We start from the raw sequence: 25,595 nt of genomic DNA on the forward strand, positions 1-25,595 counted from the left end.
TTTCTATAGGGAATAGTGAATATCTTTTAATCTTTCCTCTGGATGATTTATTTTTCCTCTTTGCCTCAAGATCTGGGCTCTAGCTATTTTTGTACTATTTTCTCTCTCTTCCTATGCACACCTAAAGAACTTCTGCATCTGTATTTAAAGAATGGCTCCTTTCTGTGATAGAAGTGGAAAATTTTAATGTATGATCAATCAACTACATACTTCAAAGATTTCTGTGATTTATGACTTAAAGATCTCTATGAGTCTCAAGATTTTTTTGTAATCCACAAATGATTTAACGGACTTGTGATTATAACTAGAATTTAATAGCCAATAAATTTCAGAGGAAGCTTACAAAACATTAGGGTGCAACAAATTAAGTTTACCACAGTGACTAGAACATTGAGAGATGAAGAAGGAACTTGCCCCCTTGGACATTACTAGCCAGAGACAGAATTTGGTACAAAAGCAATTTTAGATTATTTCTAGTGTATCAATCACAGAGTTTCACTGCTAGATGTTGATAAATATTCTTTGAATAAAATCAAAGGTAGTATATTTAAAAATTTATAAGTAACATACTTACTTATATATAATATGTACATATATATTTCTATAAAGATACATATGCAAGACAATAAAATTATAGTTTAATTATAGTTAATAGTCAATATTTACCCATATAAATATAAATTCTTAATAGTTTTATATTGCTTAATGCTTGAATGAAGTTTTGTAATTGTCAATATAAATTTTAAAAAAATTGACTGGGTTTCTAGTTCAGTGGGAGAGTGCTTGCCTGCTACATGTGAGGTACTGGGTTCTATATTCAGCAGCACATAAAAATAATTTAAAAATAAAGGTATTGTGTCCATCTACAACTAAAAAATATTTAAAAATAAAAATACTGATATATTAGATCTATTTTTTGTCATAGCATAAAAAGTATTCTGTAACACTTCTAATTAGTTAATACTAACAGGTCTCTTTCCCCATATCGATTTTTCTAGTTTCCCATTGTAATGAAGATTATTTCCTTCACTTTCTTTTCACATAATTGGGTGGTTGGCTATTACAAATCAAATGCTTTTTAGGTTAAAAAAAAAAGTTTGCTGTGAATATCTGTATTGTTGTTGTATGCCAAATCCCTATGCTGAAATTCTATCTCCTAATTTGTCTTTGCGACTGCATTCAAAGATAGGGACTTAGAAGAGATGAGTAAGGTAAAAAAGAGGTTACATGACTAAGACCTAATCTAATATTCAGCAGGTTCTTTTTAAAAAATAAATAAAAACATAAACACAGAGTGAAGACCATGTAAAAACACAGAACAAAGGATTTATCCTAAAGCAAAGAGAAAGGCCTCAGAAGAAACCAACCCTCCAGAACTGTAAGGAAAAGCACCTCTTGCTAAGCATTTCAATCTTTGATATTTTTTTAGAGTAGCCCTACCACACAAATAGTGTTGAAAATGTAAAAGAGATAGATGCCCTAAAAATAAAAGTTTATTAATATGATAAAAATAAGATCCACAAGTTTCATACTTTTGCTTAGTATTTTAGTGACATGTTTTCACATCATCTACCCCTCCCAATTTTCTTCATGTCACATGGCTTCTGTTGAATGTAGATCCAATGACATTCCTTTATAAAATGTCAAATGCAATAATTTCTGACAATAATAATCATTTCAAAAGGGAATGATATTGCACATTAACCTTCTTCAGGAGGTTTTTCTTCATAACAGAGCGAATCATGTTGTGTAGGCAAATCTAGAAATTATCTTAATTTTTCTCTTGGGAAAGATGATGATATTATAAGCTTCCTAAAAAAAGTATGTAAATATTTCCCAAAGTGTACTATATTAGAAAGTATTATACTACATGAATATTGTAATGTAGTTCTCAGGAATGAGACTGAAGTAAAAACTGGGTGATCAGTAGAGGAAAGCAAGTTCGTCAGTCATTCCTAAGGAGAAAAGGAAACTATGCAACTGGTAGAAAGAGGAAAGAGATGGGAAATGCAGATTTGAAGGATCCCATTGCCATAGCATCAATAATAGATAATTTTAAAATAAGCATTTGTGTGTGCATATGGCTGAGTATAATTTACCGGTTATTCATATTTCCACGTGATTTTCCCATATGTGAATTCTTGGTTTTATGATCTTGTAAATGTTAAATATATTCATAGATATTTTAAAACTATAGTTAGATATTGATCTTAGATTTGAGATGGAACTACAACAACTTTAATTCTCTAATTATACATAGTGTTAATCTTTCAGAAGACACATTTATAGGCTTAATATTGAGAAATATACAACTTTAATTAGTTAATATCTGTTATGTTTATTTCTAAATAGTGTACAATCCAGTTGAAATTAACATGAGTGAAGTTTACTAATATGCTCATTAAATTGAATATTTCTTAGAAACTTGTATCAAATTGAAAATCTATTTACAGGGAGGTTGTAAAGGATGATGAATCTGAGGATTGTTGTTTGTGAGATAGCAAAGAGGTAACTCTGAGCTGCAGTATTAGAATGGCATTCACAAAGTACATGTTAGTAAGTGCATCAGCTGCCTGATTTTGCATTTGTGTCCCTTTTAAGATTTAGTCATTGGATTTAACATTCTGAAGTCCCTGACTTAGTTGTTCAATAACATAAAAAATATTTGGAGATGTGCTGTACATCTAGCCTATGTTATTTGATATGTATTTTTTTCATTGACCAACAAAGAATCACTAGAGTGTAAGAAAATCCAAGAAACTGTAATGAATTGCTCTTTCTCTATTTAAATTAATAACTGTTGTTCCCTTTGAAAATATTCATAGAAATATAAGCTGGTATTTTATCTACAACTGAGAGTTTGAATGATTTGGTGACTTTTTAAAACCAATTTCCACACACCACTACAGTATAAAACAAAACCGATATTTATTTTAATGTGGAATTTGAGCCCTGAGGCCTCTCTTTATAAAGAGGGATTTTTCCATTTCTTTTTTAAAATTTTATTTTTTTGGAAAAAAAGTAATATTTTAATTAACATTCTTTAATATGAACTTATGTTACGATCAGACATTACTTTTCAAATTCATGGGTTACATATTTAATTTGATATTATCACATTTATTTCAATTTTCTGAAAGGGTAGGAAAAGCAAATATGTCTTGGCATACAGTTTTAAAAAGAAACACCTTTGAATTATAAGAAGATGGAGTTCAGAGTTTCCTTTTTGTCTCAAAAGGAATGAGAAGAGTCAGCAGGGTGCTATTGCTCCTTGAAGATGTCTTTGTTTATTCCTCTTTATCACTGAATCCTGCAACCACATCACAGCAGAGTGTAGGGTACACCACTTTAAATGATAAGAGTTTCAATAGGCACTTTAGTGGAATTAAGAAAAATCTAACACTCTTCCACCGTGATGCCACATAGCTATCTTCGTTGTAGGTTGTCATGTCAGTAAATTGTATTTAATAGGCCTGAGCTTGTCTCAGCGTGTTTCTGAAATAACAAAACAAAACAAAGCAAGTACATATTATAGGATTTATCTTGTGTCGACAGAATAAACCAAAACTGACAGTATGATAAATATAGCCACTTGCTAGAAACCAGATCGTCAAAAGAATCCTGCATTATAAAGCCTGTGTGTGTGCGAGCGCGTTGATGTCTACTTGTGTTGCTCCTGTTAAAAAATCTCTCCTCCTCTGCACTTAGCCTCCGCCTCTCCCTAAGTGACTTTGTCGGGGTTGTAGCTCTCTTCTTCACCGAACATGTCAGCAAGGACCTTGAAGCGTGGTCCCCAGTCCGCCAGGTAGTCGTAGTCCTGGTCAGCATCAGTGGCCAGCGAGTCAATGGAGCTGAGCGACCCGGCTAGCGACCCTGCGCCCTCGTAGGCGAAGGTGGCCAGCGAGTCGTAGGGCGGGGCGGCGGGGTCCAGGTCGTGCTCCTGCAGCCTCTGATGGATAAAGTCCCTGATATCCGTGCTGTCTTCCACTGGGGGCCTCTGGCGGGGCAGGCAAAGAGAGTCTGGCTTGATATCCCTGCGGATTTTGTTCTCTTCCACTGCTGTCGGGTTTCTCAGAGCTCCGATGTCGAAGGCCTGCGTGTCCTCCTCCCCGCCTCCTTCGTCGTCATAGTGAATAACGTTGTCTCTTATGTCTTCCTTGGAGGTCATCAGGGTGTCCTTCTTCCTCTGCCTGCGCAATGCGACGTACAGCACAACTATGGCTGAGAGGAGACAAATTGCAATTGGGGAAAAGAAGGCAGATGAGTCATTTATCATTGCAAGAAAGTTAAAATTGATCAAGGCATGCCGTTTCCAGTCTTAGATTAAAAACACTACAATCAATAGGAGCACGTATGTGTTTATGTTTTTCTCATTGTCTGAAGTCAACTTTATTTGGAAATGATAACAAGAAACCACAGAACATTTATTCAAAATATCATTTTTGTCCTTATATTTCCGTATTTTAGACAAAAATGCCGGGGTGGGGATGGGGGGTGTTCTAACCATACAGAGTTGTAAGAATTGATACAAAAAAGGGGGGCTGGGGATGTGGCTCAAGCGTAGCGCGCTGGCCTGGCATGCGTGCGCCCCGGTTGGATACTCAGCACCACATACAAGCAAAGATGTTGTGTCCCCCGAGAACTAAAAAATAAATATTAAAAAAAAAATTCTCTCTCTCTCTCTCACTCTCTCTTTTAAAAAAAAATCTTAAATATCATCATAATCTGCAAGATATAAATATCATTGTTAATTTCCAAATTGTAGTATTCTCATTAGGAAATTGGAAATTTGTGTTTTTAATAAAATAACTATTTTTTGAGATAATCAATTAAAAATAATTAGGGGAGCAAAATCCTTTTGATTTACATTGGAAGAGTCTGGAAGACTCTTGTCATAAAATTAGAGAGTAGAGAAGAATACATCATGATGAAACTTGGTTATTTCTCTTTCTTCAAAATTAGAGTCAGGGCATTGGAAGAAGGGAGGGAACCTAGGGAGGACTGCTGTACAATGGGATTTTGAGAGAAGTTTAGCAGTTCTGCACTTTCCCTATGACTTAGGGAATCCCAAAACCTAAGAGACTGTTGTTTGATTGCCTGGGGAGTACGTGAGAGACCGAAAGCCTCATGGAGAATTCCTGCATGCAAACTGGTTTAGGATTCATCATGGCAGTAAAGCAAACTATTTTAGACTTGCCTGAAGGCCACCTAAAAGAAAATCAAGTACCACTGAATTCTTGTGCTTCCCATCAACTCACAAAGGAACTGAAAATGGCAGACCTAGTGAAGTCTGTGATTGGTTACAGAAGTCGAAGTATAGTGGATATTTAAGCAGACACCATGGAAAGATGAAGAGTGCCAATATTCACTACTCTGTACCAGTGAATTCACAGTCTCTAGAATAGCATAGGTATTTTGCAGGCATTAGAAAGCATGGAATGAACGAGTGCATGATAGATTTCAGGGCTTTGTAATGATGAGCAGACATGTTACTTGCTACTCTGTTTCAAGGTAGCAATACAAATAGACCAATACACTCCCAATGTGCCTAATCATTTTAATCAATTAAAAATAATTAGGGGAGCAAAATCCTTTTGTCTTACATTGGAAGAGTCTGGAAGACTCTTGTCATAGAACTAGAGAGTAGAGAAGAATATATCACGATGAAACTCGGTTATTTCTCCCCAGGAAATCAAACAAGTCTCCTAGATTTTGGGATTCCCTAAGTCACAGGGAAAGTGCAGAGCTGCTAAATTGCTATGGAATTACTCTGGTATTCCAATAGTCACAAGACAAATGAACAGAATGACAAAGGAACACTTGATTTGAACTTAAACCTAATTGATCATGTTCAATTCCAGATGTTAGAATTTTTTTGAATGTGCTCTTTTAAGTTTTATATCAACAGCATAAATAATAATACACATGTAAATTGGACTACAACTTTATCCTTCAAGACAGTATGAACATCTGACTCAAGGCATGTTCCCACAAGGTATCATGGAATTCCTTACTCCATGTTCTACCTCCTATAAGTGGTTTAACAGTTTTGCTTTCTATCCTGTAGTTACTGGAAAGTGTTCATCTTTTTCAGAATATTGTTTCCTGAATGGAAAATATGCGTATACAAACTTATCCCACAGTGCCCAGCAGTGTATCTGTTGTAATTTGATTTTAAAGAAGTGATGCAAAATTGAAATCTCTCTGTACTAGTGTGAACATGGCAATAAATTAGAAAGTGAAATAGAAAAGCTGAACAGTTGATGGGAGAGGCAAAGCCCTGAAGTTGGTTGACATTCACTATCACAGAGATGGTGAACACATTTTACTTCAGTCCTTTTCCTTTGTACTGTGCCTAGATATTTTAGTCAGTTTTGTTCAGAGTAGGAATAGTTAAAATTTTGATGTGAGGGGATATGGGGTAATTGGAAGAAGAATTGCTTCTGAAAGGCAGTTTTAACTGAAGGAAATAAAATTTGGGGATTCCTTTATATTCTATTTCTTTACTGCCCTTTTCTTTCTTTTCTTCTCTTTTCAGAATTTGAGAGCTTTTGTTCACCTAGTACATTTCTAAAAAGACTATAGGATCTTTTATTCGATTGCAGTAATTACTAGAATATAAAATGAATTGAGAAATTGTTGCCAAAAAATAGATATTTTTAGAGAAAATATCATTTTGCAAAGGCCACAAACTTGAAAATCCAGTTTTATATTTTAAATGATGTGATTTATGAGGGATTAAATAAAAAATATATCTCATAAAATATTGTAATATAGATAAATTATAACAAGAAGTGACAGCTCAGTGAACAAAAATCTATTTACATGGTAAACTGAGGGGGAGACCATGCGCTCTAGAAAGAGAAAGAGAGAGACAGAAACAGAGACAGAGACATAGGACTGTGAGAGAGAGAACTTGATCAATGTTGAAACTAACCTAAAAGTATAACGATGCATAGTAGGATTGCAATTAAAGCGCCAGTGCTCAATCCGACAGGCAGAAAAATTGCTTCCACATTACACGACAGGATAGTACCGTCAGAGTCACACCTACAAACTCGAATAGTCATTGTGTTTGTACTGCTCTGGACAGGGTAGCTGCTGTCTTCTATTACAACAGGGAGGAAATACAACTCTTGCTGTCTGCGGCTGTATCCATTTCTTCTGGTTTCAATTCCAGCTGTGTTGTCTACAAAACAGGACATTCAGATAACATGGTTACTGTGAGTTTAACTTCAATTTTTTAAGTTGGTATCCACTAAGTATAAGAAGATCTTCTTGAATTGGTAAAATGCACCCTTATATTAGTTATGTCATATATCATCATGAAAGCTGCCAGAAAAATAATCCTTAAAGAAGGAGGAAACACTAATCTTGTCTGCTGCGAGAATTAGCTTTTGTATTTGGAAAAAAATACAGAATGTTTTATAAGAAAAGGAGTCATTGGGTTACTCTTTTTTTTTTTCTTACATGAAAATGTCATTGAGGAAAAGAATATTTCCACACATATTAGCAAAACAAAAAAAATAATGCATTAATCTGTTGAATATCTTACATAGAATCTATTTTTTAAAATTCATTAAAAATCTATTGACAGAGGCTATGGTTGTAGTTCAGTGGTGGAGTTCTTGCTTGCCTAGCATGTGAGGCATTGGGTTCTATTTTCAGCACCATATTAAAAATAATTAATGAATTAATTAAAGGTATTGTGTCCATCTACAACTAATTATTTTTTAAAAAATCTATTGACTCTTTCAGATTAAAACTTGTGATTTTTCCTGTGTTTTGTATGGATCATTTATATATAAACAAATAAACATATTTATATATGGACCCCTCATATCCACACATTCCATAGCCATGGATTGAAAATTTGAGAAAACAAGCAATGGAAAAAAATTTCCATTGCTATACATAAAGAGTACAATTGACTATTTATTTTTGTATCATTTACATTGTGTTAGGTATAATAAGTAATGTAGAGATGATTTGAAGTTTTCAGAAGGCTGTGCACAGATTATGTGAAAATACTATGACATGCTTTATAAGGAATTTGTATTTCTGAAAAATTTGGACTCTGTGGGTGTTAGAGTTCTGGAATTAATCCTTAACATACCAACAGACAACTGCAGGTAAGAGTGTGTGTGTGTGTGTGTGTGTGTGTGTGTATGCATGTGTAGGTATTTAAATGCTTTCACTCTTGTACATCAGATAAAATAAGAGAGATGGAAAAATACATTCCAATTATAAATATAAAAATACATAAAAATTTGTGAAAATCATGAACTATTACCACTTTAATGTAATTACAAAGGAAAATCATTTTAACTTGAATAAAATTAATAGTAGTGATATTTGTAGAAATAAAAGACACCAAAATTCCATTTCATATAAATTTAATTAATGTTTCAATTGAAAATATTATTTTGCATTCATTTGCTCTTTTCTTATATATTTCTATACATGAAAGCAGAAATTTTAGTTTATTTGAAAACTCTCCATTATTATTTCCAATAAAGAAACTCTCCCCAAATGTTTTATTTTTACAAATAGATTGACATGTAGTTTATTATTTATCAATATATTAACATTCATAATTCCCACTTGAAAATAGATTTTAAAAATTAGAAAAAATATATTACTCAATAAAATATAAGTCTGTTAAAAATGTTATCATTTCCATTATGTTACATTGTACTGTTTGTAGATACTAAATGGGGCCATCAGAATTTACTGAAAAACGAAGTACCTTGATGAGCAAAGTATAAATGTGATAAGACCAGGGTTTGTTTTAGTAAGATTACTTTGTTATTATTACAGACATAATACTTTAAAATTAAGAAACAAAACTTAAAAATGCCAGATGTCTACTAGAATACTCCCAATTAGATTTACGTGTCACATGATTGTGGGGACAATAAGGATAGAAAAATGGAGACTAGTCAAAGCAATGCTAAAATCTTCAGTACTTGATGTTTTTCTACATGAATCTGAGGAAAAGGAACAAAGATTAAGTGCTATAACCTGAGTGAAAATAATTAATAGGTTTATTTGTTTGTGTAGCAGTACTGGGGATTGAACTCAGGAATGTTCTACCACCCAGCTACTTCCCCAGCCTTTTATGTTTTTATTTTGACACAGGGTCTCGCTAGTTTGCAGAGCCTCAAACTTGTGATCTTTCTGTCTCATCCTCTTGAATAATTGGAATTAGAGAAATGCACTACAGTGTCTAGAATCTTTTGGGATTTTTAAAATATTTATTTTCAGTTTATTATTTTTTGAAATAGATTGCATGAAAATTTTACATTGTCAAAGTGACAAAAAAGGTACAGTAAACCTCATTTCCCCTCTTAAAACATTTTCTGTACCCTAAAAAGTGTACAAATATAGCTTGCAGTAAAGCAGAGCAATAATTGACATTAAATTCTGTAGCAGTTATATGTGCAGTCTATAAGCAAACACTGATTCTGAGACAGAGGGTCTGGTCCATATTGTCATGATTATCTTGGTCTTCCAACAAAGACAGATTAGGGGGGTATAGCAAATACTCAGGGTGAGTAAGTGATGTGTGCGTCAATCCTATGATGTAGAAATCTGATTTGTCTGCATTATATTCATGAATTAAACCAAGGGCATCCTGCATTGGGCTCTATGAATTCTTTCTCCATCCTCTTGTCTTCATCTTCACAGCCAGTCTCACCCGATAATGCAAAGGTGCCAGGACTAGTCTTTTCTCCCTTTCATGTCTTTTCCATATTACATAAGACTGATCTTCCCAAAATGAAAATCTGAACATGTTATACTGTTGCATAAACTTTTCAAAGACTTATAAAATTACTCTATTTGAATTACTACACCTTTAGCTTATTTATAAATAGTGTGAACATAATGACCTGATTTATTTTGAACAGCTCAATTTTATATGTGTTGCTCTAACTGAAAACTATAAATATTGTCTATTTCTGTTCTCAGAAGTGTTACCATTTTCATGATAAAACATGTGGTTGCTTTATTTATAAAATCCTTCAACTTTGGGGTGCTGTTTCATGTACAGCTGTTCTTCAGACCCCAGCATTGAGTCATTCTCACTCAACTTTCTTTGGTGACAAAACATGGGGACTCCAATTTCTTTCTCTAATTATTTAAAGCAAACCCAGTTTTCTCAAAACATCCTTGGGCGTCTACCAATAATCACCATCATTATCATCCCATTATAATTTAAGTACTTAGTTCTAGAAAGATAATTTATTAAAACTTTAGTTTCTCACTACCCAATATTATAAAAATTGGCATTTTAATTCTTATTTTTTAGCATATAGAAATTTTGAAGGCAGGAGCAGTGTGGCACATGCCTGTAATCCCAGTGGCTCAGGAGGCTGAGACAGGGGGATAACAAGTTCAAAGCCAGCCCCAGCAAAGGCGAGGCTCAAAACAACACAGTAAGAACCTGTATCTAAATAAAATATAAAATAATGCTGGGGATGTGGCTCAGTGGTCGAGTGCCCCTGAAGTTTAAACTCCAGTGGTCACTTTATTTATAAAATCCAAAAAAAAAAAAATTTTAAGAGATAAAAATATCAAAACAAAAAAAACAAAAACAAAAACAAACAAAAAGCCAAAAAGCAAAACTATAATTTGCAATCTTAATAGAGAACACATAAACCTTAATATAGACAGTTTCCAAATTCGTGGTTAAATATTTTTAGTCTATATGTTGTATGAAAGCATACCCATAGTATGAAATTGTTACCTTTTTCATTTTTAGTATGATATTTAAAAATTGCATGATATATTCCAAACTTTATTCTAAAATAGACAATCTGTTAGATGATTTTGCCCAACTGCAGATTAACAAACTGTTCTAAACACATTTGAGATAGGATATGCTAATCCCTGATGTTTAGTAGGGTAGGTACATGATATGCATTGTCAATTTAGTATATTTTCAACTTTATGATGAGTTTATGGAGACATAATCCTATCATACATTGAGAAGCATCTGAAATCCAGTATTCTTTATGTTTTTTTGTAGTGGATATAATAGTGTCACATGCAATAATAATAGCAGAAGTAGTAGCAGTGCTGGCCATAATAGTAGTAGAAAGTAAGTGTAGACATGGTATATGAGGGGATAACTAAAATTATAGTGGCAGTAATATATTATAACTATTATGTTTCATACTTTGTATACATGAATTTAATACAAGTACAGTGAAGTTCTCATCGTTTAGTATTATTTTCTGAGAGTCAACCATTTTGGTATGGCCTGGGAATCATTCTAATTACAATATCTACAGTAGTAACCTGTGCTATACTGAGTGTTACTAAAATAAGACAGGTACTATAGAGTTACCTATTTGTATGTACAAGAAATATGCATGGGAGCCAAAGGATATATTTGATAGGGACAACTTTCAATTTGTCTGGTAGCTTTTTGCATGCATGGCTCATTAAGAGACATTCCTTTGTATGGTGGAAATACATTGGCCTTCTAGATAGATCCATATATAAATATTTAACTTATTACTATTTAGACAATGTTGGATTTCTCATATGTGGATTTTTTTATTTTACAAAATTGAATGCTTTTAAGAAAAGTATTGATTCCTCTATATGTGCCCTTTGAAAAAGCTGCTTGAAAAAGGTAAATCTTTAAGTGTTTATACTTACTTCTGAAGTCACGGACTGTAAAATTTGGTTTGATGGCAGCCTCAGGGGATAATCTAAAGGAGAACTGCTGCCCAGCAGGTGAAAGATCTCGATCTGCAGCACTGACTATCTGAATTATCTGTAACAAAGTTAAGATTAAACTTGAAGTCAATCAGTTTTGAAAGGAACTTTACATAACAGGTTTATAAATCCATTTAATGAAGCATGCTACAGAAATTATACTTTTTGAATTTATTTCAACAGGCCAATTACTCACACATAATTTTTATTAACAATTTTCTAAATGTTTACAGGTTTTAATAGCAGGCTCAATTATAGGACACAGGTTAATTCTAAATCAATATATGTGAAACTGAAAAGCTTAACAACATTGAAAATTCTCACTAATAAGCAAAATGAAATTAAAATGTACTTGTTTGCATTTTAAATTAGATGAATTGAATGCTTTCCAGCCTAAACATGAAGCTGCTTACTGGAAACAAAATATTTGATTATCTAAAAGTGCTAAAAATAGCAAAATTTTAGAACTGTTGTTTGTTAGAATGAGTTTTATTTTCATGTATAAAACAATGGGAAACAAAGAAAGAATGTGTATATTGTTTCTGTTGTTAGGTTAATTTTCCTTCATTGATTAGGAACAAAAATATGTTTTTATAGATTTCCATAATAAGCATTGCAATCCCTATTTCAAAAATGTTCTTCACTGTCACCAAAAGTAGCATATAGTCTAGTTAAATTCCTGATATTTCAGAAAGATGCTGTTAAATTTGAAAACAATCAAAAAGTAATTTCTCAGAGCCAAACCATAACATTCATAATTCACTATATAGATAAGCAAGTTACAATGGCTTTAAGTGATTAGACAGGCAGCTCAGTGGTAGAGTGCTTACTTAGCATGCACAAGAATATGGATTCCATTCCACCAAAAACAAAACAAAACAAAATCAGAATGGCTTTCAGGCACTTTTGAATCAACATATCCAATAGCTGTGTGCAGACAGACTAATTTCAGGAAGCATGTATGGGAAAAGACAAAGGATGTGTGCTGATCAGAGGATCATGCTTTTGAACTAAATTTCAATCTGGCAGAGGAAGACGTTATATTAAATTATGGTAACCTGCAATAATTGTGTAAAATATTCATCATGTGACTGATGCTATTAAACTGATGCTTTTAATTTTTGTTTTATTTCTGGTTTTTATTCCTGGTTAAATCCAGTCTCCTGACTACAATTTACCTTCCCATATATTTGGGCACACAGAGAGATACCTAAATGATGGATAGATGAATAACAACTGTTATTGGCATTTATGTATCAGTGCAGCATTAGTAACAAAATTAGGAATTTTGGATTCTGGATTTGAAATTTTAATTTCATATCATAGCCCAAATTCTTTGCACAGAATTTATTTTCCCTGTATAATTGTCATGAATGAGACTTTTATAATTTATCATTAGATGATAGAATATAATAATTTAGAAAGAATCTTGATACAGACCCTGAAAAATTAACTTTTTTTGACTCAGACCAATGTACTCCAATCATAGAATTTCACCCCTAAAAGTTCTGTACATTACTAAGGAACCAATACTTGATTGTCAATTTTTATTTTGTTTTCTTAATGCTGTTAGCAAGTGCCACTATTAAATTAAAAATATTTAACAACAAAATATCAAGAACATATTTTTGAAGAAAGAAAATGGTCTTAGGACAGCATATAGAAACTATTAAAGACATTCATTTATCTGGAAACGTTATTTGGAAAGCACTGCCCTGAAGAAAATAACTCTTACATAAATTTTCACGGGCTTACATAAGACCAACTTATTCCCTACTATTTCTCTTCTTTTTCTAAAAGTACACACACACACACACACACACATGTATACATATATGTATTTTATCTATATCTATATCTATATCTATATCTATATATATATATTCAATAATAATCCAGAAGAGAAAGCTATTTGCTATGCATGGTTTGTATGCCAGGGGCACTATAGTTGGGTCCCCAAAACAGAAAATGGCAATATATCACACACCCTGCAAACTCAAGGGACATTTCAGCACTGTGCTTTGAACATAAGTATTGAGGAGTAGGACACAAAAACCCAACAGATTTTTTTGGTATAGAGTTCCCAAGAACACAACAGATTTTTCACTATTTTGTCCACAAATAAGAAAATCTGGTTGATCTCTAGTAACATGGACTTGTACCAGTAGTTCAAATCTTTTACTTTATTAGACAAATATAGCAAAATAGAGCTCTGTTCCCAGAGGCTAATTTCATTTGGAGCATTATAAGATTTTGATTAGTCTGATATTATTAATAGTCCTAAGTATCCAGAAGACAAAAATGGCTTTTTTATATACTTTGGCACAGTGGAGCTCCTCAAAAGTGAAAAATAGCTAATGTGTAGAAGTTTTGTAAACTTCTTTTAATTTTCCAATTATCCAAATTAGTTAATTAATTTATGCTCAAATATTTATGTAGCATCTACTTTTAAAAACATTGGAGCAGAACAAGCGAAACAGACATCCATGAATATTGTGGATGCTTTCAAGGTGATAAGGTTTAATCCATTCTGTGACTATTATAAATTAATGATGCAGATTTCTTATTTGCGGTAACATGATGAAAATATGTAGTCATGTAATTCATTTAGTGATTTCTTCACATCATCTATGAATGATTGGGACAACACAGTCAATCTAGAAGTCTCCATGCTTATGAAAATGTAACTTTACTCACCAAAATGGTGTCTGCTTGACACATACAATTACTGAACACTTGAAATGTTACTAGAGTGAACATGGGCTCTAAATTTTATTTAAACTTCATATAATAGTTATATTGATAGTACATATCACTGGTGCACAGCTTTTGGACAAATAATATACTAAGAAGTATTACATGCACAAATTGAAAGACAGTAAATTTTAAAGCGTGCCCTTTAAAAATATTGTTTCAAATGTAAAATGTATTTCAAGAATTAAAACTCATTCAATTTACCTAAGTGGTTATGTTACTTAGAAGTGATTGAAGTTTACATCAATATATCACCACAGAGTGTTTGCTCACAGTCAAGTTCTTTAGATAAGCCATAGTAAGAGAGTACAAAAATGGCAGAATGCATAATCCAAAGAACTTGCTAGGAAATCAAAACTTTATTCCCTATGGGATTATTTTCACATCCATTTATTCACCATCATCCACACAAGTTTAATATCTCTTATGATTTATTTTATGAGGACTTGTTCTGAAATATGAGCATATGCACATGTATATTTGTCTGGACTTAGAGTTGAAAATATACACATATGATGAATCTTTAAACATGTTTTTTTTTTTTTTTTTTTTTTGGCGGGGGGCGGTGGGTTCTGGGATTGAACCCGGGGTTTCTTTACCAATGAGTTACATTTCACTTCTCTATTTTTGAAATAGGGTTTCACTAAATTTCTGAGGCTGACCTCAAACTTGTTATCTTCATTTCTCAGCCTCACAAGTCAATGAAATTACAAGTGTATACCACCAATATTTTTATATACTCTTGATTTACACTATTGTTAAGATACCTGTCCTGGTTTTGCATTTTCACAGACGGCTGTCTCATACGGCACAGATATTTCTGGAGGAAATTCATTGACATCTAAGACATTAATTAGTATGTTGACTTTGCTGGTTAATAATGGGTTACCTGTTGAAACATAAAAACATAAATTATGATTAAAATTGTTTTAGTTATTCTTTCTTCAATAAAGAACATCAGTGCAACACTGATGCTTAGGTGTCAGAACACAAACAAGGCATGTTACGAGAATTCATCCCTGAAACTCACCATTAGGTAAGACAAACCACTTAGCTGGCATTTTATAAGTTTAGGGCATTTCTGGTGGGATGACTTAACTATCTTACCAGGGTTAGTTCACAAGAGTAATCTTTGCCATTAGCAATATTTTTTATTAGATTAAAAAATATAGCTTTCTAAGTTTTACAAATGTAGTAAAAATTTTACTATCTGCCATGTTTTACATCTTAAATTTCCCTTTTGAAATTAATCCAGTCAGAAGTTTCTTCCTGAATAAAAGAATGATAAGTATCAAGAAGAAAGAGAGATTGCTTTACATAAGTTATAATTAAGAAAATAGACTTAAGGGAGTAAAATCAAGGAACATTATAGAAAGCTAGGATATCTTGAAATTATTTGTTGATTATATGAAAGAAAAGAATAAACAAACTTTTGTTAGAGAATAGATTCTTTCTACAGTATCAAAATAAATCTCAACTGAAAAGGCATCTGTTAAAATCCCATCACAGGGTTTGGGTTCAACCTAATAACTTACCCTTTGCTACCTGTCATTTGCTGAAGGATGCTATAAATAATTTACTACAAAACATAAAAATATTACTTACAAAACATAAAAGTATTATGTTATAAATAATTAGTTTGATAAATTATTTATAACATAATGCTTTAATATTTTGTAAGTTTAGCTTACAACATACAAAATTTATCTTTAAGATTTTACAGATGAATCAGTTGTCTCAAATTTTTAAAGGCCTACCCAGATCACACAGCTAGAAGAATGGGGAGTTACAAATGCAAGCCCAGGAGTATGAAACTGAAAGACATATATATTCTACCATACATTCTGTCTTGATTCTTCTGTAGAAGAAGTTAAGTTCTTCTACAGTGTTATTGAATATTCAAAATATTCTTATACACCTCTATCTCGAAAGCTTTAAAGAAATGAGTACACAAATATTTTTGAATGACTGATTGTCACAAGTCTATAAAATTCAGTAGAAAAAAAAATTTAAAATGTTGAACGTTAATATAAGAAATATCTACACATTGCCATATGTCACTGCGAAATCTACTCTTGTGTACCAGTATGGACAGAGAATATATGAAATGAGGATATTTGGTGTAATTATGAAAGATATGTTATTAATCTTGGAGAATGATTGTGAAAATACATATGATGTAGACATTGATATTGGTGAAAGCATATTAACTTATTTGATAAAAAAGCTTTGGCTTAGTTTTCAAAAGTTATTGAACCTTTCTTATTCAGTTATTTCACTGAGTTTCCCCATGTAAAACACATGATATCAATAAGTCCTACCTCATAGATTTGTTGTATTAAATAAGATGATGTTTTACATAACTTTCAATGTTTTGGTGAAATTCTTATTTTTTTTATTACCAGTTATATTCTGTGGAGATTAGCTAGATACAGTTTTTTTTTGTTTGTACTTATATTTATGTAGTGCAGAATAGGGATAAAAGTCAGTAAATTTGCTAAACTTGGTTTAAATTTCTAAAGAAACTGCATATCAACAATAAAAATAAAACAAATGTCTAATACTTTAAAAAGTTAACAATGAATCAACAACATTCTAAAACACATTATACAGATTAACTCATTTATGGTTCATGGCAACTATTATATAGACACTATCATCAACCCTATTATGCATATGGAACTCTTAAAAAATTAGCGAGTTATGACTTTTCCAAAAACCAAAAGTGAAGGTAAAAATGCTGACTTGGAATCAGATGTTCTGGCTCCTTAGTGCTTCTCAATTCTATTATAAATTATTATTTTTAAAAAGCACACTGATAATTATACAGCCCCTTAAAATAGATAAATAGTTTATATTATGTCTTAGATTTTGCTGTTAAGAAGAATGGCAACCTATTCAACATCTGGATAATGGGAAACAGTCTACTTCCTATTTTACATGGTAAGGTGGGTTCAAGTCCAGAGCCCACATGAAGAGGAGAATTTCTTTTCCACTTTTTTCTAGGGTAGGAGTTTTATTTCATTAGGTTAGAGTGAGAGGGAATTTCTTCAAGAGGAGACAAGTCTTATCCCTCAATTGTATTTATCTTAACAATCTACTTTTATAATATATCAAAAGGTTATCAAAATGAATTTAGGCCTACATTCATCCATCAAAAATTCTGGGTATTTTTTGAATTATTTAATTATTGCCCTAAAATATCATTTTAGTTGATGTTTTCCATGAGTAAATTGTCACAAAAAAACATCAATACTGTAATAACTTATTATTAATAGTGTTTCTCCAGGGGATTCTTTAAGCGTTTTAACTAAGACAAATCTTTGTTGTGTGAAACAATTCTGTGCACTGCAGGACACCTAGATTTCCTGAAATTAAATGTCAGAAGCCAGCATTGCAACAACCATAAAATAAATGTTCAATCAAGAATAGAGGAAAAACAATAACAACAGCATGTTCATATTGCTGAAAATGAGTAATGGGTTTATGGATTTAATTATGTTATTCTTTTCTCTATTACATACATTTTCAATTTTTTCATAATTAAGGGTTTAAATATAATATACTGAATTCCTTAGTGCCAGCTAGGTTGGAGAAAACATCTCTGTTTGAGAACTACTGCAGTCTAATAAATCTTGAACTTTTTGCCATAGTATAAAATTTATAAAAGTAATGCAGCATTCTTTCATTTAGGTATATAATTTACTAAAGTGTGTTGAAAAAATAATGACTTATTTTCTTTCTGAGCCATTTAATCTATATTTCAGAGAGCAATAATGAAATTTCATTTAACTTTGATTCAGCAAGAGTATAATGACCAAATATTTGACAACAAAATTATACAGGGTTTAGTTATTATTTAATACTTAAAAAACAAAATCAATTATTGGCTTAATAAACATTAAACAACTGATGTCACACATAATTGTGATGTTCCTAATAGACCATTTAAATTTCCATTATCATTAGTCTACTTTGTTTATATTTTAATAATCTGTTAATTAATAATTTGTGGTCCATTTATGATAACCAAGATATAATTCTGTTCAGGTGCAGAATGCACATCTGGCCGCTTTGAAGGCTGAGGCAGGAAGCTCAAACCAGCCTCAGCAATAGCAAGGCACTAAACAACTCAATGAGACCCTGTCTCTAAATAAAATACAAAATAGGGCTGGGGATGTGGCTCAGTGGTTGAGTGCCCCTGAGTTCAATCCCTGGTACCAAAAAAAAAAAAAAAAGGAAATAAAAGAAAAGAAAGTATTCTGTATTTGTCTCTCATGCCTTCAAAATATTTTGTCAGATGTTTGTCCCAATCCTAAAGGATACTGCAGTCTGTTCTCATGCTCACTCAATGAATGAGAATTAGAATTGCCTATTCATATTTAAAGTACAACTTTAAAATAAGGAAAAAGAAAAAAAATTACCAAAATCAGAATAAAATAAGAAATATATTTTAATCATAAACAAAACAAAATATTGTAAAGAAATATGATAAATTATTTTATTATAAAAAATAGTAAAAAATTATGGTCAAATTCTTATAAAGATTCAAATGATCAAAACTGACAGAAGAAATAGGAAACATTTGTGTTCCTAAAACAGGTATGAAAATTTAGGTATAATGAAAAATCTCCTCACAAAGAAAAGCCTTTTCCCAGATGTCTTTACTAGAAATTCTATCAAAAGTTTAAAAACCAAATAGTGTAAATTCTTCAAAACAGAGGAAATATTTATCACTTGATAACAAAGCCAAACAAAAACTTCACAAGAAGTGTGAAGTGTGTGGAATATTCTTGAATGTCTTTTCCCCAATAAATAGAAAGTTTCCCGTGTGCTCACTCTCTTGTCTTTCCAGTGCTGGAGCTGACCCTTGGGGTCACTGAGCTGAGCCATCCTGCCATCCTGCCAGTATATTTTATAAACAAAGGCCCCAAAATTCCTTAATAAAATGTTAAGTCATCTATCCAAAGTATATGTATGAAGACACGAATTGGTGTGCATATACTATGTATACAACCAGAAATATGAAAAATTGTAGTCTATATATGTAATACGAATTGTAATGCATTCTTCTGTCATATATAAATAAAAAATTACATTAAAATGTTAAATCAATCCCAGAAGTGTGAATTTAACAAATAATGATAACCAAATGAAGCAAAGACCATTTAAATTCCACTTAAATGATATTCTAATGAGGCAAAGTTAATATAACATCAAAGAATGAACACTTATTGATTGTATTGGTGGAAGAAAGAAAAAAAGTCACATCTGAATCTAAAATTCAGAATTAGTATTTGACAAAAATCCTACATCCATTCATGATAAAAGTTCAAAACAGATCAGCAACTCAGATTAGAGGCAGCTTCTTCAAACTGATAATGTATCCCTAAGACACTGAGAGCTAACATCATGGTGAAAACTAAACACATCTTCTCTAATATACACAGGGAAAGAATATCTGCTCTTGTCATTTATATTTAACAATGTTCTGGAGGGTTTCACCATGGAATCATATAAAAATACAATCTTTCAAAGGTCTCCGGTTGTTAAACCATTCCTATTAGATAAACCTTTTTAGAATTCAGAACCAAATAAAATCTGTGATTTGTTATGCAGCAAGATATAACTACTGGTAATGATAAATATTTAAAATTGTATTAAAGAAGACTGGCGCTGGTCTTTGAGATGGTGTATTTTTTTGTTTGTTTGTTTTGGTTTTGTTTTTCTTTTTAGCTGGGGCTATGTGAAGTTTCCTTTATTATCATGTTAGGTGCTCAAGGCTCCAGGTCTGTTAGGAACTACTTAGAAATGTAAACATAGGAACTCCCCCTGGACTCTTCATGTAGTCTGGGCTTCTAAATAGTGTAGTGACTATAATCCACATGTAAACATGACAAGAAAGAGAGAAACCCAGACAGAAGCCACTACTTTTATAATCTAAGAGAGTAATAAAACAATACTTCTTCCCTATATTAATCAGAGCAGTCTTTAGTTCCATTCTAAGTTCAAAGGAAAGGAAGACAGACCCCACTACTTGAGGATGTCAAGATCGACCTCAGTGTCTAATGCTTGTGGGAATGGGATAAATCCTTAAGGGAGGACCACCATTGTGTTACAGGGCTGGAACTTGTAAAACTGAGGTAGCATGAGGCAAACCATGCCCCCTATCTCTAGCCTCCATGCAAACACTGATTCTTGGGATCAGGATAGAAAGACTTCAGACATGTTCCTTAGAGTAACAGGCATGAGTTTAACAGCATGTTAGAGGGATAGGAAAGCAGAAAGTGTGGGGAGCCACCCCTTGCCCCTGAGCTGAGCTGGTTCCCCCGGCCTGGAGCTATGGGGGCACAGCTCTGGCACAAACACGAAAGCTGTGCAGAGCAAGTGGCCTTTACCCCCTAGCTCAGCAACAGAGCCCACTTCAAGCCCTACCTGGGCGTTACCTAAGTGGGAATGGGCAACCCCCTGAAACCCAATCCTTGCCTTATTTGGGTGGAATATTCTTGAATGTCTTTTCCCCAATAAATAGAAAGTTTCCCGTGTGCTCACTCTTTTGTCTTTCCAGTGCTGGAGCTGACCCTTGGGGTCACCAAGCTGAGCCATCCTGCCTTAGAAACTTATGTTTCTGTGCTGTGTGGTTAATTAACCATTTTCTTAGTTATTGATACAGTCAGTTCCTTTGATCCCTGTTCATCGCCAGTCCAGCTAGGTGGTGATAGGAAAGGGGAACATTCTCAAGGAAAATGGTGGGTTGGTCCTCTCAGAGAGTGAGAATATGTCCTTTCCTGTCTTTGATTTTATTGGGGATCCCAGGGAAGTTTCCAGAGAATCCTACCCATGTCCACCTCTTGTCTTGACTGATAGCAGGATGACATTGTACTTTCAAGTCCTCACTGTCATCACAACTGTAGGTCACTTTGGACCAAGCTGACTGTACTCACAGGAAACTGTTCTTATAGATTTTATGATTTGGGTGGATTATCCTTTTCATCCTGAGTTCCAGGATCTGGTATGTGTAAAAAGCCCCCCTTTTCAGAGAGAGTATTCTAATTGGCATTTGGGCCTGCATTTTTCCTTCATATAACAGATAGTGTGCTGAGGACTGTTAACATATTCTGTCAACTTAAGCCAGGCAGGACTGCAGGTAAATTGGTTTTTAAAAAAGAAAGCATGTGGGAATTAACACAATTAGTACATTTAATAAAATTATTCCCTTCATGTTCCCATAACTCTAGTCTGCCTGTTATCAACTGGAAATTAAATCAGAAATCTCTTTTAGAAACAGGTCACTAGTGACTATTCTTTATATATAACATTGATAATCCTAGATAAATAAGATTGTTACCTAAAGAGAATGTAAAATTCATGTAACTGTACTATTCTCTCCCAGTTCTTCTCAGTGCCAAGTGGTTTCAGAGGGCAAACCGAAGGCGATGCATTTATGGAGGACTCTCTTTTACATAGTATCTTGAGACTCTGTACCAGATTTAAATTTGCCAGAGTGTCCTACTGATCTACAAAATTTGAAAATTTTATATCTATGAATAGGTGAGAAAATGGGCAGAATCTTCCCTAAGATTTCTGCAGAAGCCAAAGCAGAATTCTGAGTCTCCTCAGGGTTTTTATCGAATCCTGAGATCTGAGATGTCTATGAAGGAACTGAAGAGCAAAAAGACATGCTGCCTGAGATTGCCCAGGCAATTATCACCTCTCTTCCACAAGTCACCTCATAATGCACTCCAGCCACCAGGGTATGGGGAAACCCAGTTCAGAGCCAAGAGAGGGTTTTGCAGTATTCAACTCTGTAGATACTCAATAAATATAGTCAAATAATGCAACGTTTCTTAGAACCAAGTGAGAAGTCTAATACAAAATGTTTTGAAAATTATAAAGTTCTAACAAATACCAGGTTCTGGTTATATTAATATACATGGGAGCTACTTTGTTTCCTTATTTAAAAATGACAAGTGCTTTTGAATAGCTATATGAGTGAAAATTCCATTTTGTGATTGTGTACTAAATTATAACTACAATCACTTCAAAATTAGAATTGTAGCCTTTTATACCAAAAATTGAATTATAATTGTACAAACTGAGTATGATACATGTAAATGAGTGAATAATATAGGCTTTCTTTGGCTTTCCTCTGTAAACCAGTTCACTTCTAAATTGCAAGTCAAGTTAAGCCATGTTTAATAATAGCTCGGTTTAGTGGTGTGATCTTCAACTAGACTGAGCAATCCATAAAAAGGATTTAAATTATTCATAGATGCCTATGGTAAAGTCAAATATTACCTTCTGTGCTTCTGGTGACAAAATGTGATCTCTAAAGGAAAAGAAATCCCTAACAATACCACTAATCTTTTTATTTTTCATAATGAAAACTGTATGAAGAGTATATTGTATATATAAAAATTTAAAATAACATGAAGTTTTAGATACTTTGAATTCCTTGAGGACAAGAACTGTGCCATATTCATCTTGTCATTCAATATATAACACAGTGCTAGTACATGATAGTCAATTAAATATACAAACAAATAAATATAGTACTAAAAACAGACTGGGCTGAGGAGCTAAAACAGTTTAGATGGAGTTGACATGACAAGAAAACTCTATGGATCATGTCCCACTGATGCCATAGTTCTCAGTGTATGTTCCCTGAGTTAATCCATGCTTAATAAAATCTATACATCTATCGATTCTATTTTACTTTATGTAAAACCATTTGCAATATAAAAGGTTATTCTCAAATTATTGCCTCTATTATACCCACAACAACATTAGATTAATATTTTATGGTCAACGAAGTATAAGAAAAAATGCTAAACATCACTATTCATCAGGGAAATAAAAATCAAAACCACAATGAGGCATTTCATCATCCCGGCAAGAATGGCTATCATCAAAAGACTAAAGATAACAAGAACTAGGAGAAAATGGAAAAAAAGGATGCCATGCACATTGTTGGTGGGAATGTAAACTAGTACAGCCATTTAGGAAAACAGAATGATACTCCCTCAGAAATTTCAAAATTGGGCTACCATATGATATAATATTTCCACTCTTTGAGTATATACACAAAGGAAATGGAAAAAGTATGTCAAAAAGAAAAAAAAGACACTGACATGTTTACTGTAGCCTTATTCACAAAAGCCAAGAAAAGGAAACAACAGAAGCGCAACACTTGATAAATAAATAAAGAAAATTTGGTAGATATTTACAATGGAATATTATTCAGCCATGAAATTCTGTTACTTATGACAATAAAAATAGAAATAGAGACAATTATACTGTATACTTCAGAAAGGTAGAGAAAGGATTCTGTTTTCACCATAAAGAAATGATTAATGTTCCAGGCAATAGATATAGTTATCCTGATATAAATATTACACAAGTTCAAAGATTTTAAAATATTACTTGTTACTCCACAAATATTTATACTTTTTAGACCTTAATGTATTAGTTAAAGATAAATGTAAATAAAATTAGTAAATGAACAATAAATAATTTGAAATATTTTAATTTTGAAAACACATAAAACTCACTAATATTAATTATATAATAAAGATGATTTTATATCAAAATTAATTAACAAATGTCCTTTGGTAAGTAAATTTCTGAAACACCCACTTACAGAGATTTAATAAATCATTAATAGTTTATATTTCTATGTAGTTTTCTTTCATTATAATCAACTAAGATGCAAAAGCAGTAAGAATATAATGCACAAAATAATCAGTTGTGTTTTAGCCTCTTCTATAATTTCTTGATTAATCAAAATGTGGTTTATAGCTCCTAAAAATATTTGTTGATTTCTATTCATCCATGTTTTGTTTGTCCTTCTACCTCCTCATCATTTTTTTTCTTCTAAGGGCAAATTTTCAGTTTACTGAACTTTTCTTGTTCATACTCACTTATAATCTATTTTGCTGATAAATACATATATCTGCTGAGATAGAACACAGCACCTCACACATACTAGGTGAGGGTTCACCGCTGAGCCACAACCCCAGCCCCACCAAATATATTTTTGAAAGATAAATCGTTACTGAATTATGACCAGTATACACAACTGATGGCAAATGATTTGTATGAGGAGCAAGCATATTCTACCCTTTATGTTCAAAACTAAGCTGAGAGTTTGCAAAACACCACTATTTCTGTTTCTCTGTTCTATATCAGTTTACTGCACCCCTTACTCCTGTCTCCTAATACTGATGTCTCACCCCCCACCCTGTATTTTCACATTAAATGAGTTTCAATTTTCATCATTTTAATCTTTCCATTTTCATCCACTGTCAATGCTTCATAGAACACTAAAGTTTTTGTCTTAAATTATAACAAAATCTTTTTATTAGCTTTTTCTACCGTTCTCCAAACCTGCTTTTCTTAAATCCTTTTAATTATTCTTCAATCAGCATACATTTTCAAAAATACAATTCATACTTCTATTTCATTTTTTCAGCTTTTACCTCTTCACAATAATATTGAAATATCACACAGGCTGGAACAGAACACAAACCTTAATTTTTTCTCACCTTGATTATCTTTATTATTGGGATGAGAAAAGTATGGGGAGAGAGACAAAGACAAATACAAAAGAGTATCACCTTTTACTCACCCTAAATATTTTTCATATACTTAATTATTTCTTTTATATTCAATTACTTTATTCTTAGTATCAGTGCTTTTTCCAATCAAGAATGAAATATATGATATTTCTAGTATCCAATATACAAATAATTTTAATATCCTTTCCCTGACATTATAGTTAACATGCAGCATTATTGTGGAGGTACTCCCTGATACCGTTCTCTCTGCTCCCACAGCACCCTCCTTCTTTGCTTTCTTTTGATTGACATTTTAACATGCTATTTTTTTTTTTACAGTATACTGTGCTTTATGGTCATTATTCCATAAGCCTATCTAATGACGTTTTTTTTGTTTGTTTTGTTTTCTAAACATTAAAAATGGCATGTTAAGATACACTAAGGAATAAATAAATGAAAAAATATTAAAATATTGATGTCTTATTTATATTCATGATGAATAGTTTTGAGACTCTAATGAATAGAAAGTATAATGTAGTGTTGGTGACTTAAATT

General features: G+C 32.5%; 1 protein-coding gene across 4 annotated transcripts in view; it reads right to left on the minus strand.

The window, feature by feature from the left end:
• Window positions 1-3,097: 3,097 nt before the first annotated feature.
• Window positions 3,098-25,595, minus strand: part of Cdh12 (cadherin 12) — a 659,985-nt gene continuing 637,487 nt past the window's right edge. For 3 of the 4 annotated variants that reach the window (XM_071611880.1, XM_071611881.1, XM_071611882.1), the window contains 4 exons: window positions 15,252-15,373; window positions 11,671-11,788; window positions 6,938-7,189; window positions 3,098-4,221 (listed from right to left, as the gene is read on the minus strand). In XM_071611880.1, the coding sequence (XP_071467981.1) occupies window positions 3,722-4,221; window positions 6,938-7,189; window positions 11,671-11,788; window positions 15,252-15,373 (992 nt within the window). In that variant the 3' untranslated portion in view covers window positions 3,098-3,721. The remainder of the gene's footprint in view (window positions 4,222-6,937; window positions 7,190-11,670; window positions 11,789-15,251; window positions 15,374-25,595) is intronic. The other variant, XM_071611883.1, reaches the window with a different exon arrangement.

This window comes from Marmota flaviventris, chromosome 5 (assembly GCF_047511675.1).
Source record: "Marmota flaviventris isolate mMarFla1 chromosome 5, mMarFla1.hap1, whole genome shotgun sequence".
NCBI lineage: Eukaryota > Metazoa > Chordata > Mammalia > Rodentia > Sciuridae > Marmota > Marmota flaviventris.